Source organism: Sphaeramia orbicularis, chromosome 16 (genome assembly GCF_902148855.1).
Source record: "Sphaeramia orbicularis chromosome 16, fSphaOr1.1, whole genome shotgun sequence".
NCBI classification, from domain to species: domain Eukaryota; kingdom Metazoa; phylum Chordata; class Actinopteri; order Kurtiformes; family Apogonidae; genus Sphaeramia; species Sphaeramia orbicularis.
The window spans coordinates 49739064-49761374 of NC_043972.1; the positions used below are offsets into that span (position 1 = coordinate 49739064).

General features: G+C 38.2%; 1 protein-coding gene across 1 annotated transcript in view; it reads right to left on the reverse strand.

Moving 5' to 3' along the window:
- The window catches only part of znf385d (zinc finger protein 385D), a 182893-nt gene extending 161110 nt beyond the window's left edge, over positions 1 to 21783 (reverse strand). The window contains exons 1-2 of the mRNA XM_030158599.1: positions 21477 to 21783; positions 2491 to 2633 (exon numbers count right to left, since the gene is read on the reverse strand). Of these exons, the coding sequence (XP_030014459.1) occupies positions 2491 to 2633; positions 21477 to 21498 (165 nt within the window). The 5' untranslated portion in view covers positions 21499 to 21783. The remainder of the gene's footprint in view (positions 1 to 2490; positions 2634 to 21476) is intronic.
- Between the last annotated feature and the right edge of the window lie 528 nt (positions 21784 to 22311).

Here is a 22311-nt window from a genome sequence, read left to right on the forward strand (position 1 = left end):
TGCACTGAACTGTGAATGTCACACGGCCGTAAGTAGTATCGGTGCAGTTGTTTTGGATTACTTTTAAAAGTATGAGTACAAGTACACACTGATTATCAGAGCCGATGCCCGATACTGGTATCGGAATTGGTGCATCCCAAGTTTTTAACCTCATGGTCCACTTAAAAAAATGAACCAGTAAGAATGCTGTCAAAGCAGTGTCAGTAAAACCTTAACAATACCCATCCTTACATATATTTAGATTCAATACTTTATTGTCATTGTATAAAAAACATGAGATAGAAGTTCAAGCATCTTTCAGGAAAACAGAGCAATACAAAAGCAATTGTAAAGTGCAACTCCAAAGTGCAAAAAAACTAGCATCAAACATAGAACAATGAATGTAACAGGTATCTGAAATCATTTTAACATCATAATATGTTTAGTCATTTGTATGAATGTGTCTGAGTTGCAAAGGTCACTGACTTCTAAATAAAATAACTATTCTGTCCAATCCATTCCATCCTTGTGAGAATTTAGTTGCAGTTTGGGCACAAAAATAAAGAATAAACAGACTAAAAGGTAAAATGCTAACACTGTCCAGTACACATCACCCACTCCATGGCAATGACCTGCAGCAATTACAAATATTCAATCTGAAAACCCAGAGACAAGCACATACTTCAAACAGAACAGCTCTGCTCTGAATACCGACAATCTCAAGCACAAGAGTAGAGATTTGGAACAGAATTTGTGCAGCAACTCCAATGTGCAGGGTTATTTCATCTTCCAAGAAAAAATTCAGAGCCCAGTGCTTTTTTGGTACGTCTGCTGCGACGTCGTCTTAAGTCGGTTTGTGATTTGGACATAAGGGAACATCCAGGGACTCCGAAGGGTTAATACTAATATAATAATAAACATGGTTAAGTCATTATAATGTTCATTTGTGCACAATACACAGAACACACACAGTATCTGAACACAACAAACTAGCGAAGTCTTGTTTAGTCTTATTTATAAGTCTTATTACAAAGTGTTTGCAACTCCAGCAAGTAGTTTTGAGACTTAATTTTACAAAACTGCAACTGCAAGACACCACACTGCTCATCAAACCCACTGTCCATGGCAGGAATCCATCTGTGCAACCACAGCACCAGTGAGGTTTTACAGGATGAAGTTATACATCAAGTGTGTAAATGTATTTTGTATTGCCTATAACAGTAATGGTGCCTAATGCAGTTCATTGTGCTCCATCTTAAATCTGAAATAATTCATAAATAATGATGATGATGATGATGATGATGATGATGATGATCACTTGGCAGTTAAAGGAGTCCATCACAGTCTGATTGTTAGAAGTTAAAAATCCTTTATTATCTCAGCCTCGGAGTCCTTCTTACCCTCAAGAGTCATTCATTTATCAGCTATTTTTCAGCTATTTTTCTACTTTATAAAGATTTGTGTTTATCATCAGCATGTATTCATTTCCATATTAACTGAAAATGCAAACTGACAAGTTGGTGTTTTTTTTTTTCTTCCTTGCAACAGCGATCCATATCTCCAAGAGACAAAGCAGATCCAAATAATTGAGTGAATTCTCTGGGTTGCCTGAGTAGTTTGTGTGCATATGTTCATTCATGTTTGACCTTAAGTAATAATGAGCTTCCTTAAAGACCTAAAGCAGCCACACAAACATCATGAAAGTAATTTTACCTTCCAACCACAGCTGAACACAGAGCTGACAACATAAACCTGGGCTAATTTGAGGTAGAAACATCCACATCAAGAGAATCCAGTGATATTCTTAACATCCATTAATCCCACACGGAGCGCACTCATTACTCTGCTTAACCAAGATGCAGCACTTCACCTTCTTCTGAGCCAATGAATAATGGAGTGGATAATGCCAAAACTTACTGCAAGACAAGTAGGATCCCAAACAGTTTTGAACATTATCTGTGATAAATGATGTGTCTGACCTTAAAAAGAAACAGATGTGAATCTCCACAAGGAGATAAAGTCACACCAGAGACACAAACACATCTATTGTATACATTCCAGTCTTAAAGAATTGGTTGTTTCCAAACTATTAACACTGCACACATGTCTAACATTAACTTTCAGCATTCCAGGTAGTTGTTTTTTTTGCCATGTGCCTTTCAAATACAAATTTGTGTTTTAAATTTGCTCTTCATCTTATCTATTTTCAATGTTAAATTTAAAGTGTAGTGTCAAAATAAAGCTTTTTATGGGTCACAGTGAAAGGAGAGGGTTTTCTATAAAGAAGTGGCACTCAGACTGCAGAGTATGAGGATGAAGAATGTTCGACCGCAAAGATAACTGATGCACATACGGCATTCTGCAAGATTTATGATGTATGAATGATACGTAGAGGTTCCAGACATTTAGAAAAACATCATATACTCCAAGTATCCTTCAGCGTGAAACTGTCATCATCTGAAAAGCCAGGAAACAGATCTCATGACACGTGAATTAAGGATTTAGACTCACCGTGTTGAATCCTGGGAAGAGGCTGATGGCCGAGGCCGTTTCCAAAGGAAAAGGGAGGAACTGCTTCATGGCCAGCGAGGGCTGAACGGCGGGCAGGGTGGGACGCACCAGGGCAGGCATGAGGCCATTCTGACATGTGTTACCTGCAGGAGGTGGACAAACACAGCATGTTGAACTGCACATACACACACTGAGGACACAGCTTTACAGACAGTTATGAGTCGGTCGGTTTAACATTGTCTCGGTTCACACTGTAACATATAGATGTTTAATTCAACTCTGCATTGAGGTCACCAACGTGACAGCAAAATTAGTGACAGTTTGGGTAAAAGATTTTTGTACAAGCAATGGAACGGGTTATTATTATTATGAGAAAATGTGGATATTCTCTGAGATTAAAGTGGTAAATTGGTGAGTAAAATAAAAAAATACTTTCAACAAAACATAACCCCTGAGATAAAACAGCCATAAATGTGTAAGAAAAAAAAAAAATAATAAGAAAAATGTATTCATTAAAAAAAAAAAATTGCTAATTTACAAGAACAATTTCAAGTGCTACATGTATGATAAAATACACACAAATGTAAAAAAAAAAAAAAAAGATCAAAAGTCTTTCTGATAATAAAGTCAGACAGTCTCAGATTGGAGTTGTAAAGGTACAACAAATAAAGAAATTGTAAAAATAAATAAATAAATAGATATTATCACTTTATGTAAAAATTTCTCTGTGTAGTAAGTTTGCATAAAAAACATGTTTACGTAAAAAAAAAAAAACCCGGGGGGGATTATGTCATATATGGGCAAGAGTGAAAACATTGGAGGCAGAAAATGTAAATTTACATAAAAATCTCAAATGAATGAGAACAACAACCCTAAAATCACCACTTTGCAAGAAAAAAACTAAGTTTCATAAATTAATCATTTACAACCACAAATAGATAGAGGTACATTTATAGGAAAATGACATTTGTATTTAAAATTCCAAGACTCTGGAATTAGAAAATCATAAATGTGCAGGAAAAACACACAAATACTGTAGAATTAAAATAAAATTTCCCAAAACTAATTTACAAATGTACAATAAAAAAAACCTTGCATGTTCTTTGATTTTTGCATATTTGTAAGAAACAGGGTAGTAATAACTTTTTCAGAAAAAGAAGGAATGAAAGATGGAAAAAGTCAGATATTCTCTGAGATTAAAGTGAAAAAAAGGGTTAGTACACATATTTTCCAAGATTAGTCAGTCACATATAAATTTGTGAGAAAATGTTAGAATATTCTTGTTAATTTCTATGAAAAAATGTCAGAGAATTTCTCCAAATAGATGATTTTATTATCTGTCCATGGTTTTTATTTTTCTCATAGACGTACAAGTGTTATCTGTTATTCTCAAAATATCATCTCACATCACATTTTCAATTTCTTACAAAGGAAGAAAAAAAAAACTACAGTACAGATGGATTTCATCTGATATCAGGAACAAAAATAACTTTTCTTAGCCAAATAAGTAGCCTGTAATTGGCATATGTTTTTCTGCACAGATCCTCCATGTTTTTTTTAACAATTTGCTACTGTGTATAGGATGACTTTAAATAGGGAATATTTACGTTGAATTAAGTCTTTAACCACCTGGTAGTGCTTGTGTTTGTTGGGTGAAAGGATGGATTTGAGCTCATTGTAGGAGGATGGTCTCCATTACTGTGTCAAACAGTTTGGATTCACATTCGTGGGGAATCTTCTGAATCCATTTTCTTCTGTAATCAGTATCAGACTTAAGCTGAAAATAAGTTGTAAAGGCAGATGACCACTATGTGATGCAGTGATGATATTTATCTCTCTCAAACAGATGTTCCCATTCTGAAATGGTTCCCACAAACCTCCACTGTGGGATAAGTGCACCAGGCGCTGTGGGCCTTCGGAGACCAGGCCTGCTCCACAAATCACTAGGAAAAACAAAAGTAAATACTTCACTTTTATTGTCATGTGAGTGTGCCACGCCAGCAAAGTGCTTTCTAAACCACGGATTGGAAACAGCGCAGGGCTGATTTCAACACGGCGGGATGAAAAAAAAAAAAGAAAAGGCAGTCTTCCAAAACATTAGGAATTAAAGAATCCATTTCGCAAAGCTGTAATGAGAACCAGAGGGATGATTTTTTTTAACAACAGTCAAACTCCAGGACTCTAAAGTATTGGCAGATATTGTATCAAACCACCAATTTGAGACAAATAAAAACAAGGTTTGCCACGTTTTGGGTCCCCTGGCGTGGGTAAGGGGTAAATAAAAAGCCAAAAGTCATAAAGGGGAGATGAGAAAAGGGGAAAACCACAGACGGCGTCCCCCTCCTCCCCTCTGTCCGTCTTCTGTCTTCTCCCTCCAGTCGCCGGAGCGCTGCCATCTGTTGGAAAAACAACACATGCCGTCTCTCATGTGGAGGCACGTCCTCGTCCCACCACTTTAACAAAGCATGTCCTTCTTATGGGGATCATCCAAGCATCCCATCTCCTCGACATGCCGGGGTCTGACGTCAGCCCGCAGGCATGTCCTCGCCTCACGCCAGGCCCCGTTCACCGTCCAGCGCCTCCCGTTCACGACGTGCTCCGTCAAAACAGCCTGTCCACAGAACCCCCCGGCGAGGCTGGTATGTGGGGTGAGTCTGCAGCCGCGTGAGGAGTGACAAACTGAAATGGGAATTGGTTTGATGGGGTTGGATTTGGTTTCATGATGGACAGGAGATCAAATCTGAGCTGTCACGATGGCTAGGTTTGGACTTTCCAACATCCCACACAGCATGATGTTAGGAATCTCCTGTCTGCACGATATATTTCAAAAAGAGTTGAAACACTCAGCTGTTCTATGACAGGTAGAAAGTAGAGCTGAAACGAGTTATGGACTAATTGACTCGAATCAATCTAAACAAACATTAAATTACAATTTTCTTGAATTGAGGCTTCTATGAAGCCACACTTACTGGGTTTCCAATGAACCTTTTCAGGATAAGCTCTGTATTTTATATATATATATATATATATGTACAGAGAGAGAGAGAGAGAGAGAGAGAGAGATAGATAGATAGACGGAGATATATCTATATATCTATATATATATAGATATATAGATAGATATAGATATATGACAGTCCAAAAATCATACAAGTCTATGAGTTCGCTGAAACAACTGATCAATTAATGAACTTGAACCAATCAAAACATTATTCTTTTACATTTTTCCTGAATTGAATCTTAGTTCCCTTAATTTCGCTGCCACTAAACATTGGTTCCACTGTTGAGTTTCACACGGACGCTTATTGTGACGCACATGATGCCAGGAACAACACACATAACATGGAGCGTAGCTCAGACGAGACAAGGACAAAAAGGCTGAAACTGTCTATATGTTCATTTTTCTACATTGGAACCATCACTTACTCCTTTAAACTTGTAATCTTTCACACAAACATTATAAATATTTGTTTTTATTTTTTTCAGTTCTATGTTAGTTCCGTCATAAGTTGTCAATTAGTTGGATCCAAATGTGTTGAAGACTGCAGTGCACATATTATTTGTAGATAACATTTGACTTTGTTTATATCTATAGAGATTTTTATACATACTTTTATACAGCTGTTATTGATATATATATATATATATATATATATATATATATATATATATATATATATATATATATATATATATATATATATTTTTTTTTTTTTTTTTTTTTTTTATATCCTTTTACTTTTATACTTTTGTGGTTGTTGTTTCAGCTGATTCTAGAATAAAGGACAAGTTGTTTGTCATTTTCAGGCCAGTCATATCTGGTTCACATATTTCCTTTTTTTTTTTTTGCCTATTCATACAATCGAATTGAATTGAATAAAATAATCCATAAATTAACTGATTAGTCTAACAACAACAAAACATCTTTATCTAGAACAGAGTCGGTACTTTATCACTTTAGTAGTTGAACCTTTAACGTTGCATTTGTGTGACATGAGTTGGTTACATTTTTTTGTACGCATGGAAATTATCTCTGTAAATGTAAATGTAAATGTACATGTAAATAATAAATGTCCAAGGATTAAAAAAGAAAAAAAAAACCCTCACATATCTACCAGATTCAATTCAATCAGAGATTGCATTTAGTTATATTGTGAAACAACCTCATCTATTTTATAGAGATAAAAGTCAGCAATTACCAAGAGGAGAAACTTAGGTATCCTCTGAGGCGAAAATGGGTTTACTTTTAATAGGAAAAAATTACTTCGAAAAAGACTGAATCATCCTCATGAATTCTTTGAGTTCTAAGATGTGCATTTGCAAGGAAAAAAAAGAGCAATTCTGAAAAGACTGAGTCATAATTTAAAAAGCAGTGTATAAAAAAAGAAGCAAAGAAAAGGTCAGGTCACTCTTTTAAATATAGAAAATCTGACACAGGACACTCTCAGATCAGCTTTCATGTCTTCTTTCAAACCACAGGTGAAAACCTTATTCGTTTTTATTCGTCATATTCTGTTTTGTATTTTAGCCTTTTTAGTGGCATTTAATGTCACTAAATTTAGTGCATATGCAGTGCCGTACGAAAGTCTTATTCAACCTTTAGTTTTATTATATGTATTTACTGTTCTTTTTTCTTCAGATATAATAAGAAAATACATGTCCATAGCCTTAAAAGACACATATAAAAAACTGGACTAAATGTGTTGTAAAGGTTAAAGTCAGTATTTAGTGTGACCTCTGACCCATGACAAGAAGCAGCACAGTTAGAAACATCTGACGTGTTGAATAAAACCTGGTATAAAACTGAAAATTAGTGTCATAAATCTCATATTGTCTGAACAGGGTTAAAGACATGTTAAGTACAAACTAAATACGACCACTTTGGTTTATAGAAGCTGTTTTAACCTGAAACTTAAGTTTTTCCTGCTGTTCATTACTTCACATACTGTATATGCAGATTGGATCTAAATACAGTCTGACAAATACACATGTGTGGACATTAGAACTTTAATAAAGGAATAAACCCAATGTTGGACCAGGACTTTTACACAGAACTGTATATTACTTAACCAATGTTGTCACTTATGAGGATGTGTCAGACATACAAATAAATCTAGTTTTCTCTCCTGTTATCAGAAGCCAGCTGAAATACAATGATCATACACAAAGATTTGTGTGATTGAGTTTTTAGTAGGAGAGGTTTATATGAATGGTTATGTCTGATTGATTAAATTCTTAAATACTTAAATACTGGAAATAAACTTTCAAGTGTTGAGGTTTTCAAAGCAAAACTTGCTTCAAATTAATGCATTTTACAATTACAGTGAAGAACTTAGAGTAAATTAAAAGTTATCATAAAAGGTGAATTTGATAAGTTCACCTTAAATCACTCTACATTTAAGAACGCTTTTGTTAGTATGAGTGGTTCCTGTTTGAGGCTTCCTGTCTGTGAAGAGTCTGGGTTTATATTCAGTTTTCCCTTTGCACTAACAACACTGAATTCTCATGCTGCCAGTATAATGTTTACAGGGAAACATAAGTGGAAATACAGTTTAGTTAAATAGGAATGTCATTTCTGGGAGGAAAAGTTGAACCATTAATCCTTCATTTTAAGAAGGAATTACTTCGATGTGTCCAATACATTCTCAGTCTCATCTTAATAAACCTAATATTGCTTGGTCAAGGTGTCACATATCGACACACCAGGGTATTTTATCAACATGTGGCATAGGGTTCAGATTTTGATGCATAAATGACCAGACAATGCAGAAAGAAAAAACAAAAATAAACTGAGGATGAAATGGGATATAAACATTGGTGTTCAACCATAACAACTCAACCTCTTAACAAACTTTTTGCTACTTTACAACAAGATCTGACCCAAAACCTTGATCTCTATCATTTACGGACTTCCATGTATTAACCTAATGCTGCCTTCAGGTGATGTTGGGAAGATGATCCTTTCCATGAGTGAATTCAAAATTACGTTTATGTTGTGCTTCTGTTGTTGTGGCAAAATGAAAAATGGCTGACACAATTTATGGTCACCTACTACTTGGGTAAAAGTTTTGGATGTGGTAATTCATCTGATACAGCAATTTTTTGTTTGCAAATTGTGTATGGTGTAAATGTGCAGAGTCATCAGCTCACAGCAGCAGAACATTAATGAAAGCATTGTTTATCATTAGTAATGAATCCCTCGTTGCTCTTGACCATGTTGAAAAGTTCAAAGGTAATTTGATCTCGGTAGTTTGTGTATTAAATTCCTACTTTCCCAGTTCTGCAGTGGAAAATACAACATGAGGGGGTGTTCATGTCCAGTTTTCAAGTTTGTAACTATTTACCATAATTCCTATTGCATGTGGAGACAGAATAAATGTCAGTAATGGACGCTGTAAATGTACCTGAAGTATTGAAAACAAACACCAAATGCTCATAACATCTGCAGAATGTGGCCCGACCAGGCACAACTATCAGGATTACTACCAAAAATATTAGTGAAATAATAATGACGAGCCTGTGATTTTGACTCACATGGGTGGATACTGGAATGACATTTGACTGAACGAGGCTTACGCTGTAAAGGGCCGACAGCAAGGGTATATCCCCGAAATCCCCCTATCCTCCGCTATATATAAATGTATCCATGATAATTGATAGACAATCAATATGAACTCAGTTTGAACTACATCATAATGGCAGAACAATGGTCAGAGAAACAATTTTTCCCACAAAACTCCACCTAGTGAATGAAAATGACACCATATGAACTCTGGATGGTAGACAGAAAATGGACATTTTTAAGACGGTCAATATGAACCAAATTTTATCTCAATTGGTCTGTTATTGTTTAACTTATGTCTAAAAAACTGATTTTCAACAAAGTGCCCCCATTTAGATGCCTTATAATACTCATAGAGAAGCTGAAATCGACAGGGTTCTTCCACTAGGGGTCCCCTATGCTGGTTATCAAGGGAGAAGAAATCCAACCAAATCTGTCCTAGTTATTGCGTTCACACGATGGATATCTGGCGGTGGCGGATCCGGCAGCAGTGGTTGGAGTAAAACCATTGTATCCCTGAAACTCAATTTTGTGGATATAATTACAGGTCATGCTTCCAGAGTTCCCTTCTAGTCCATCTTGTCCATCCATCACCATCTCTTTGCTGTCAGCTCTGTTTTGTTTCCATTTTAGTCCATCAGTCTGTTAGTATCAAGTCTGTTTTGACAGATTGACAGCTGTCAAAATGTCCCCTGACATCTGTGGCCTTTAAAGGTCCTCAGCACTGAAAATTAAAAGATTCCTGTTTTTAATCTTGTTTTAAATTGTAATATTGTATTCGCTCCTCGATCCAACTCACGTTTTTCATTTAAATGTACTATATCTATTGATTTCTGTCAGTAGAGATGCGTACCAAACCCGAACATGCCGCTATCAATTATTTTTGTGCTCAACTAATATGTCAATTCTTTTCTTCTATTCGATTAAATGATGATTTGAGTAGGCTGAAAAAAAACTGTAAAAAAGGGAAACAGACATGTCTGAAAATGACAAACAACCTGTCCTTTATTCCAGAACCAGCTGAAACAACAACCACAAAAAGTATAAAAGTAAAACGAGATAGATAGATAGATAGATAGATAGATAGATAGATAGATAGATAGATAGATAGATAGATAGATAGATAGATAGATAGATAGATAGATAGATAGATAGATCAGTTGGTCGGTCGATAGATAGATAATCGATAGATAGATAATTAACAACAGACAAGTCAATGACATCTACACACAATATGTGCACTGCAGTCATCAACACATTTGGATCCAACTTAATAACAACATAAGATGCAACTAACATAGAACTGAAAAAAATAAAGACACATATTTTTAACTAGTGCGATGACCTGTGGGGAACCACAGGTTTTAGATCCTCTGATCCAGTTCATTCCTTTACTTCCATTACTTTCTTGGTGAATTCCACTGGCATTTTCAGTTGAATAACCTCTTTGCTGGCAAGTCTGTTTCTGCACATGAAATTTGACACCACGGCAATGTGGCCCTATTGTTTATTTGTTGCTAGGTAACCCACTTCAATGATGACTATGATTCTGGGCATGGTAACATGATTGTAAGGCTAATGTATTCCAAAATTACTAATAACTCCCAAAATACTGGTCCTATTAACTTGTCGTTTTCACTAGTATCCTCCTTCACCAAAATCACATAAGTATGCCAAACTGCAGCTGTCAGCTCTTTCTGGATTTTGTGTGATGCCCAAGAAACACCGCCGAGAGTCCACTTCCCTTTATAAAATATAATGTTTGTGTGAAAGCTTACAAGTTTCAAGGAGTAAGTAATGGTTCCAATGAAGAAAAGTGAGCATATCGACATTTTGGGCCTTTTTGTCCTCGTCTGTTCTGAGTAGGGATAGGAATCGTTAAGAATTTAACAATTCCGATTCCATTATTGATATTGCTTATCAATCCGATTCCTTATCGATTCTCTTATCGATTCTCATTGGATGAGGGAATAAAAGAGTACAAATGGGTGTGTTTGCATTAACTGTCTTTTATATTTCCACCTCTGCACAGAAAATATAACATATACAGTATGTACAAATAATAACAGATGACGCTGGGCCGGTTCGGGGGGGTGGGGGTGGGGGGTGCAGTGAAAGTGAAACTAAAGACGCTTTACTAATTCCTCCATTGCCGCATTTCTACTACGTGGAACCGGTTCGACTCGGCTCGGCTTGTCTCCCGTTGTTGTGCACCTCATTTCCTTTCCCTTCTTATGTTCAGAAACTTGTATTTGAGGAGTTACGATGTTTGTTGCCCGCACCGGAACCGGCCGGGCGTTCACTCTGTCGCTACATTCACAAGTGCCACTGAGTATCAAATACGTGACATTAAATGATTCACATGCTGTGGACAAATGTTTGAGGATATTGGAGGGATTCCACCCTTTAAGTAAGTGGACCTGGTGTCATCTTTTTAGACCGTTTCTGCCTCAACGCCATGTTGGCTACGTTCTGACCAAAACAATGCAGCGTACGTGTGATGTCATCGCGCATGCACAACAAAGGCGTAATCGATAAGCAGAATTGTTAAGCAGGAAGGCAAACGATTCCAAGGAATCGAGCTGCTGGGAACCGGTTCTCAAAAAAGAACCGGTTCTTGATTCCCATCCCTGGTTCTGAGCTACACTCCATGTTGTTTGTGTCGATCCTGGCGTCATGTGCGTCACAATAAGCATCCATGTGACACAACAGTGGAACCAATGTTTAGCAACAGCGAAATTATGGAAACAAAGCTTTGATTCAGGAAAACTGCAATCAAATATATATTTTTAGTTCAAGTCAATTAATAGATTCAGATCAACACTGAAGTATCAAACAGCTCCGACATTATCAGTTGTAACAGTACTGGACAGAAAAATACAACACAGATTTCCTATTTATTACAGGAGCAGAACAGCGGTCATCCAGACTTAATTCACTGAGTCCAATTCTCAATAAGACATTCATATGTGATGCATTTTTGCAATTTTTGATCCAGATGAGACCAGGGTTATGTCAGGCCTCTGTTACTGCAGCTCAAACACAGACAGCCAACGGTGTTCACCAGGAACTACATGGGAAAGTGGACATGGAGCAACAAGTCTTTCGATGGGTGGAAGAACGAGCGATATATTTCAAAACCTGTCAAATACTGGCAGAGAAATGTAAAACCAGACACTAGCACTAGCACATAACACTAGTTGTCCTGCTCTGTGATTCTTATTATGTATAATAGGCTTCCTCTAGCAGTAAATCAAATAAGTCTTTGTTAATTTTTTTATTGACGAGTTAATCAGAAAAACATCTATTGTTACACTTTGTGCAAATCAAATAATTCTGTTCTCCTTGGATCTGTTATAATACCATATTGAAAAGCAGCATCGATAAGAGTAGAATAGATAAAATCTTAACATTTCCCATCCTTATCTGTAACTGATTCATGTATGCAGGTAACAGTACATATTCCTGCAAGTTGATGGTGGTAACATGTCATGCAGTGAAACAAAACAACTTGTAAATACTGATGTAAACTGCTCACAATTGACTTTCAAATGTTCCCAACACATTTTCAAGACCTCAAGCAATGCACACACTGTGTTTCAGCGAGTAGCACTGCATGTAAACGTAATTTAGTTAGATTACAGAAGACTCCAGCTGGTCTATTAAATTACAACACTAAAATAAATGCACTGGACATAGCATCTAGCTTAGATCAGTTCTTCCATTTAGGTACAAAAAGACCGGTTTTATGTCCTGTTTTGCTTCTGTTGAAGAACTTGCAACAATAGGGAGCAAACATGTCCAAACACAAAAGCACATTCCAGCCCTAGCAGAGGTTATCATCCCCCTCTTTACATCATCTCTCACCAACAGCACAAGAGCAAAATCCGAGTAAAGTAAAGTCAGAGCAAGAAAAATAAGTCTTTAGGTCCTAACCTGAACCCTAACCCCTGAGCTCTGCAGTGCACTGCAGTAGTAGAAGACAGAAAGAAACAGCCTGTAGCAGAAAAAAAGCCACAGACGAAGGATTTGTGCCAATACTGGCCCGGGGTTTGGTTTAAAAATGCTAATATTTGACTTGTGTCCACAGTTTTTACTCTCTGACTCCAGCCGAGCAGAGCAGGGCCCAGGTGGTCTGGGTATCTTCAGTTGACACCGTCATCGACTCCGCATTGAAAATCACTCAGGAGAATCACTGAGAAGGTCAGCAGGTCACAATCATTAAAAAGAGTTCGAGGAGAGTGTGTGATCCGCTGGGATTGACGGACATGCAGGATGGAAACGTCTGAAAAACAAATCTATTTGTCTTTTATTCTTCTGTTTTAATTCGACAAACTGAGATGAAATATTAAACTGGTCTGACAGAAGTAAAGGCAGCTGTAAAGAAAAGCCTGCTTCTCATATGTATTTCCCATCTCACAGAACATGGAGCATCTGTTTGTTTGCATTATGAATAAAGGCTTCGTACTGTGAGGTTTTGATGCTACCACTGACAGCGAGTATGTGATGAATAAATCTGTAAGTGCTTGAGGTTGTGAGATGTTTGTCTATGTAGACTCTCACCACAGATTAGTATTTTTGGCTGCAAGGAAAGCTGAGTGATGAGAGTTGTTTTTCTGCCAGAATTCAAATTAAATATAAAAAAAAATATTTTAATGGTGAATGTTGGTGCAGAGGTCCAAACGCAAACACAACCATCCCCTGTTCAGCACACTCTGCACTTTTATTCCACAATGTGGGCTGTAAGCAAGGAGGTAACGGTGATGAGCAACTTTAGAAATACTATCAGACCAAAACTTAAACAGCTAAACCAATGTTAAACATTAAAAGAATTTACCAACAGTTTAACCCTCAAAGACCCAAACAGTCGCTGACGACCAAAATCATGTAGTGATCTAAAATGCTTAATACCTGTTGACCCTCTAAACCAACCAATACATGTAAATAATTGGTGTAAAATACAGCTTGTCATCTTTTCGTGGTCATAAGATATGATCCATTTGGACGTTCAGAGGCTCTGTAGTGAACATGGAAGCACCGTGATCTTCTACAACATTGATTCACCAGTAAAACCCATGAAGTTGGATCAATGACAGTGGATGGAGACACTTGCTTTTTATGTTCAGTTACTGATATATTTTGTAGGAAAAGTAACTTTTTTGTCAGTTTTATCTCTTTGGTGATATAACAGCCCTTAACTTTATTTTGAGCTTTTATGAACATCTACATGATCAGTAAATAGGCTCTGTGCACCAGCTCCTTGAAGTACTTCTGATCTTGACAGTTTCCGGTTAACTTCCTGCTCCAGTCACAACAGCGGGGGAAATGGATGGGCAGAAAAACTCAAGTGCTTCAACTGGCAGAAAAAGTCAATCTAAGTAAATCTAATATCAGGGATACTTTTAACTTCCAGAAAATGGTGGATGGCTCAAATGAACATTGCTGTGTACCACTGCACTGGATCGAGTCACTATAATAGCAAAATCAGGGACTCCCTAAATCAAATGACAGCAGTCATTCTGGTACAGTACAATAACCGCTCCCTTCTGTTTATATTTTTGTCATTCTGCTTTATTTCTATGTAATTTCACCCCAAATAAAGTATCATTCGGTTTAGGGCCAAGAGCTGAGGGGAGGGAGTTGGGTACACGTTTGTAAACCAAATGACAGAAGTATAAACCGAAGGACAAGAGAGTGGTTTTTGTACTGTACCAGAACGACTACTGTCATGTGGTGTCATTCGTTTTAGGAAATCCTCGAAAAAAGCTTCCATCACATTCCTAAAGACATCGTCCTTCAAGCGCAGTGGATACACAGAATATGAAGGATGGGGTTTGTTGTTACTCTGCACACAAAGGTATGTAGCAGACATTTCGGCAAGGATCAAATCTATAGTACTACTAAGGGTAGGCGGGTTTTAGCTACAATGCCGTACCAACGTTGTCTGAATGGAACAACTATGCTAGCAGTAAGACAAGGGCCGGTAATTGGGAGCGCTGGACTCACTCATCAAGTCTGGAACCTGGCCCATTGGACACTGAGGAGGAAATTGCTGAAGCTATGGTCCCAATGCTTGTGGACCACAACTATGGAGCCAGTCGCATGGTGTGCGCTGACTGAGAATAGTATGAGAACATGCAGGAAGAAATTGAGATGCTGAGACAGCAGGTATCGCTATCATCGTGACTTGAGAGCACACAGCAATGTTCATTCGAGCCATCCACCATTCTCTGGAACTCAAACGTATCCCTCATATTAGATTTACTCCTTTTTCTGACAGTTGAAGTGCTCGAGTCCATTTCCCCGCTCTTGTGACGGGAGCAGGAAGTTAACTGGAAGCTGACTTGCCGATCACTGTCGAGATCAGAAGTACGTCACGGAGCTGGTGCACAGACCATATTAAATATAACAAAACACAAGATTTTCACAGAAAAATGCAACATGCTGCAAATAATATGTTAATAAATGGCGATAAATCACTAAAGAATGATTAAATAGAGAGAAAAATTATTTTGGAAGCCACAAAATTAGCACTGGGTGTTTATTTGTTAAAATAAACTAATCTTCAAACTTGTAACCTTTTGAGTCACAAAGGGAAGCTTAAAGGTATAAATTGTAATATTTCTTTATCTTTAAAACAGGGTTATAACCCTAACCCACAATTATTATCACAGTGTTAGAAAAGATCACTTTTGGCCAATTAAGATATTAGGACATTGTGTTGCAGCAGTTAGTATGCTAATCTCTGAGTTAGCTAGACAGAGAGTTAGCATGCTAACAAAACTCACCCTCTATGGCCCTGTGTTTTATAGTTTAACGTTACAGCGAGGTACTGCAGTGTCCAGTCTGACCTCAGTCCAAAAGAAAGAAGAAAAAGTCATGTTCCAATTTGATTTAATGGATGTGTTCAGAGAAATCAAAGCTCAACGCTGCTGTGATTGTTTTGTTTCGGCTGTAATTCGTTTAGTCCCACAACACTGATTGTTAATGTCATTAGCACTAATACTTTCCATGACTTGCATCTCACTTTAACACATATCTTGATGAATCAGTAGAAAAATATACACACAGAAATGTACAACCTTCCCATCAAATACTGATGATATATGGTTAAAAATTGACTGAGCAATGTAGTTTCTTGTTTAGTGATATTTACTGTAGTTCTGACTGTTTGAATGTGTTGGATTTAACCAAGAAAAAGACAAATTAAGCCGGGTAAAGTTATTGCTTTTTAATCATAGTCTGGCTTCAGGCCTTTACTTTCCTGTCAGAACAAGCAGACGATGGTAAAGCAAAGAGCAAAACCTTCTAGCCTCTGTTAGCAGCTGGAGTTAATTTTACTATTCTAATCTCACAGGTAATGAAGGTGTGTTAATAATTTCCAGGTATAGAGCAAGGTTTTACACACCTGGATGGAAGGAGTCAAACCGTCAACATCACAGGAACAAAGGCTCAGTAAAAATTACTGTTTACAAGACAGACTGGATAGATTATACGGATGAGCAACACAGCTTTTAAATTAAGTCCTTAGATCAGTCCCTTTCATAAAATGTATTAAAACTATCGTAGGACTGTTCCATGTGGCTACAGTTTCGACCTCAGCAGTGTTGGCAGATGGAATAACAAATTATCGTACCAGAAGCTTAAAATTGTCGTATTTTGAGGAAAATGATTGTACCTATTCAACGTAGTTCAGGACCATCTGCTTCAGTAAAACATTACCACAGACCGTGAATCGTATGTCTTATAATGTAGTTTTACCTTTAAATAAACTAACAGCACTGTTTGAAAAAATCTGTTACTGGCAGAAGAGTGCCCCCATCTGTGTGGAGGAGGATGAGCTGCTGCACTGAATATCAGTCATATTTAACCATCTTCCTAATCATTATATATCCTGTATCATAAATATTTTGAGACTTAGTCTGTTTATACAGTAGGAATAAACATCAATCAATTCACTTAAACTACTAAAATGCTCAATAATTGAAAAATTTGCTGAAGAAAGCTGTTTTACAATTTTATTGTGTTCAAAACACACTTTCTAAATCAAAAATGAAAATCAGGTGTCTCTTCAAACAACACTTTGCTTGAGTTGCTAAAACCTTAACCTTTTAGAATCAAAAATTAAAACCACAATCATGTGTCCCTTCAAATAACATTTCATCTGAGCTACTGAAACCTTAATAAACTTTTGTTTACGTTTCGTGTTGCCGTGCTACATCGTGCGTCACTCGTGCTATGTCGTGCATTGTTTGCCTGTAAAGAGACGCGTGAGACAATGCGCAACATCAGGCACAGTGTAGGATGTAACCTGTTTGTGTTTGCTAATAGCCATGTACTGAAGGGGTCAAATTATTGTACATTATGGGATTTTTGGAATTATTGATTGTACATCATACAGAGGGTGAAATTATTGTACAAATACAATAATTATTATACATCTGGCAATGCTGGACCCCAGGGAATTTTAATGCCTATATCATCATTTTATGGTCAAATTAATCAGATTACCACAAACACTGCCGTTGAACTTTGCCTTCGGGTACATTTTCTGGCCTCAGTGATTAATAAGCTAAAGTCAGAGGGGGTTTGGCATCTGAAAATGAGCCCAAAAGATGAGTCCTACTGTACTGGCTTTTGTTTATCCATCCTCTTTGTGTTTAATGATCCAGCACGTACAGGATGAGATGTTCAGGCAGCCCATTGGACAGGATGTGGTGGTGGATGTGGACGATATCACGACGTGCCTCAGCTGTCCTCTGCAATGCCCTTCCTGAAAGATTCACTTATCTGGGCTCCAGCGTTTTTACTCCTGCGGCAGTATGTCGACAGAGTGAGGGGTAGTGGCGGTAGCGGTGGGCGGTGGAGGGGTAAAAATGATGTCTGGAGGATGCCGACTGGCATTAATAATTAATCATCAGAGGCCGCTTTCCTCCACCTCCGCCTCCTCTTAGTGTCCTACTCCTCTGATAACATCTGTCCAGAGAGGCTGAGAGTCCGAGCCGCCTCAAAATAAGAGGATCGCTCTCAGCCGGGCCTCCATTTCCCTCAGCAAATATAAATCCAATTATTAGATAAATCTGAACGCACTGAAAGTCATTCGTATGCTGATGACATTCCAGATGTGATTAACACCCTTTTTTTTCCTTAATGGAGTTCACTGATTGTATTCCGTGGCCCTTAACTTGCACCAAGATCAGTACTTCCCTTCAAGCATCGAGGATAAAATCATTTCACCCCTATTAAACAGAACAAAGTGAGCACAAAGGGTAGATTTTAAACATTCTTTTTTTTTTTCTATGGAGCCACACTTTTACTGGTTTTCCAATTAACCTTTTCAGTATAATCTCTGTATTCATATGTAAGTCCCACAGTCACACAAGGGTATGAGTTTGCCTCTGAGCTACATAACGCACACATCCAGAGCTGAAATGATTAATCGGTTAATCGACTCAAACCGATCAAAAAGGTTATTTGATTCTATTTTTCCTGAATCAAAGCTTTGTTTCCTTAATTTTGCTGCTGTTTAACAGTGGTTCCACTGTTGTGTTTCACACGGACACTTATTGTGATGCACATGACGCCAGGTTCAACACAAACAATATGGAGTGTAGCTCAGAAGAGATGAGGACAAGACGGCAGAAAATGTCAATATGTTCACTTTTCTACATTGGAATCATGACTTACTCCTTCAGTCTTTCACACAAACATTACAAATATTTGTCTTTATTTTTTTCAGTTGTATGTTAGTTCCATCTGCAGCGCACATACTGTTTATAGATGTCATTTGACTTGTTTGTTGTTAATATCTATAGATAGTTTTACTCTAATTGTTATTTCTATATAGATGTTTCTTATATATCCTTTTACTTTTATACTTTTTGTGGTTGTTGTTTCAGCTGGTTCTGGAATAAAGAACAAGTTGTTTGTCATTTTCACTTGTCTGTTTCACATTTTTACTATTTTTCTTTTACCTATTCAAATAATTGTTTAATCAAATGGAATCAAAGCAAATAGATTAATGGATCACAAAAATAAGCTGCGGCCATACACACATCCACACGTTGCGTCCGTCCAGAACATAGATGAGTCTACCGTAACCCTCCCTCCTGTCATGAACTCACTAATAAACACAGATGTGTCTGAATCAGGTCCAACAATCACATCCCGTGCGCTCTGTAATCTGGGGTTAACCAAAAAGACGTTTACGTGCTGCTAAACGGTGACCACAAAGCCAGACGCACCGGATAGATTTCCTCGGGGCCTTCGGTTCGACAACACTAATAGTTTGTATGATTGCAGCACACATTCAAGACCTATTAGCCTGCTGGGTTATGGGTATTTTACGGTCTGGTTTTGATGAATGTTGACAGGTTTTAACAGCAAAAAGAACATTTCCTTTAATACTTAAACCTCCTCCAGGTCATCAGTGACACACTGGGGAGGGGGGGTTTGGTTCAGGATTGGATTTGTTTGGGCTGTGTTTCACCCATATGTTAAACACAGAAGCCACAAGATGACAAATAAAGACTAAGACAAACATTTCGGCTTTATATCCCTCAGACTGGGTTAGGGTAAAAAAAAAAAAAAAAAATTACCTCCAAATAGTACACTATGATGCACTGGCAATGATTCCTGTTACATGTTCAGAATTTCACCAGTTTTATTTTTACACATCTATAAACAGAAAATGTAGCCTAACCTACTACTAGACTGCTGCTTTATTTACATATATTGACCGGATTAAAGACAAAATGACAATTCTAACATTTGGTTTTATGTGAACTGATGTAGTTGAGGTTGTATTTTAGCCATGTTTCCTTTAAATCAAATCTAATACATGCATTTTGACTTCATACTCTTGCTGTTATGAACCTAAACCCAAACTAACAAAAAAAAAAAAAAAAAAAAAAATCTTTAAATAGGGAACATTTTTATTTAAATGTGTTGGATGTTTTCTTTCAGATTAGACTGAATTCACATATTTGTTTTTTACAGATCTTCCCAGGTTAATCTATTTATTCCATTTTCTCTGTGTCACGTTGTCTGGAGGTCAAAAGTCTCCCTACATCCCATAATATAAATCACTCAGACGGGAAACATGTTCCAGTTAAATAGCAGCGCCGCAACGCCGTTAAACAAACAGCGTTATTAATCTTTTAAGAGATTCCATCTACTTTCTCTTCAGTGTGTGCACTCAGGATCGTGTTCATAAACGCTAAAAGGATGCTCGTCTTCAAGACAAATAACACAAACCATGACCTTTTCTTCTCTTTATTGTACACTGAGCAGCAGAGATAAGTTCTATTTTTCTGTTACTATTCTGCCACATGAATGTGTCTGAACTGTGTGAGGGCCAGAAAGTACTTTTTTTTTCTTTTTTTTTTTTTTTTTGAACTCCACTTGATTGTGGGTGAAATGTGGCTGATTGCATTCTATCAGACCCAGTGTCACCTTTAGGTCTTTTTTTTTTTTTTTTTGCTCTCTAAGATCTTCACACCTGCCTGTCATCAGAACGAAAAGGAAAAGAAACAAGAAAGCACCCTGAGCTGTCTCTGCACCTGACAGCTTATTCATTTATAAGCTCCAAGTCGCCTTCCTTTCTCCCCTCTCCCACCCTTCCTCCTCCTCCTCCTCCTCCTCCTCCTCCTCCTCCTCTGTGTACGGCATAACAAGAGAAAATCCTTCTCGCTCTTACAAGCCACGGTCTGTAACTTCAGATCGCTTTAATCCTCTGGATAAAAAAAAAAAAAAAAAAGGCAAGTCTTTCATTTAACAAATCAACCCCTCAGAGCTCAGGATCCTTGTGTAATTATTCCTTCCAGTGCGACTGTAAGCCAGCCATGAGAAGAGCACTTGACAAGAAGCCACTCGCACATTAAGTCTTCCCTAAGCCTCCTCTAGTATCCTTCCATATGAACTAATGGAACGAGGCACAGGAGGAGGAGGAGGAGGGGGTGGGGGGTTCTTTGCAATTTCCAAATATTTTACACTACAATATCAAGTGGTTGTCAAGGAAAGCTTATTGGGATTCAACAGACAAGTCATCCAGTCACTGAAACCAAAGCCTGTCCTCCCTGCCACCTGAGATTCAGTCCTAATAAAAGGTGAACAAGAGACAAGCAGGTGAGCAGGTTCATTCAGCATTTTTAAGCAACTTTTCTCTCAAGCGTCCTGTCTTATCTTTTTTTTTTTCTTCTTCTTGTAGTTACAAGAACAAGTAACAGCACACACATTCAGGACTGTGATAAAGCGCTGAAACCAGATCTCTGAGGTGTGTAACTTCACGTTAATGGAAACCAGCTTCTCCCCTGGTCACGTTTTGACAAAAGTCGTAGGTTAGATGAAGGGATCCTGAGGGGGGGGGGAAGCCGAGGTTTGGAGGCTTATTTGCATGGAAACACTAGACGGGAAATGCACTCACCGAAGAACATGCTGCTGTCCATAGCGTCCTCAGGCGTGGGGGTCTGCTGCTGGGTTTCCTCTCTGGTGCCCTGCCAGTGTGTGTGTGTCCATGGACAGCAGCCTGGGCATGTCTCTACATCCACACTCTTCAACCCCCCCACCACAGCCACCCCCCCACACTCTCTCCTCAGTGCTGCTGCTGTTGTTGCTGCTGCTGTTGTTGTGGTGTTGTGTGTCTGTGCATGTGTGTGTTCAATCCCAGTAAAGCAAAGCGAAGGCAGGCGTCAGCGTCCGGCGTTCATGCTGCTGCACGCCGCTCGCTGTCTATCGCCGTGGACCTCCAGATCTCTGCCTCCCTCCCTCCCTCCCTCCTTCTCTCTCACTCTCTCTCTCTCTCTCTCTACATGCCCTCCCCTCCTCTTTAGCTCTTCCCCTCCCTCCTCCTCTTCCCTCCTCCCCCTCCTCCCTCATCCTCCTCTCTGGCCCCTCCGCTTCTTTTATTTTATTTTTCCCCTCCGAGGTGTCTATCTACATTTTCCAGCAACAGCCTCTTCTTCTGCTTATTCTTCTTCTTACTCACTCTCTCTTCTCTTCTCTCTGTAGGTATCTCATCTTTGTTTTATCTGTCAAGCAAGCCTCGTTGTTTCCCTCCCCGCTTCCCCCCGCTGTCTCTCCTTTATTTGATCTTATTCCCCACTCCCTGCTTCCATTTCGCTCCTTTTCTTTTTTCTCCTTCTTCTTCTTTACTACGACTGTTCCCTCACTCTCCCTCGACTCTCTCACTGTCTTTCCCCACCTCTGTAAACATCTTTGCACTGTTTCTCACTTTCTCATCTTTTGACTCTTTCACCCCC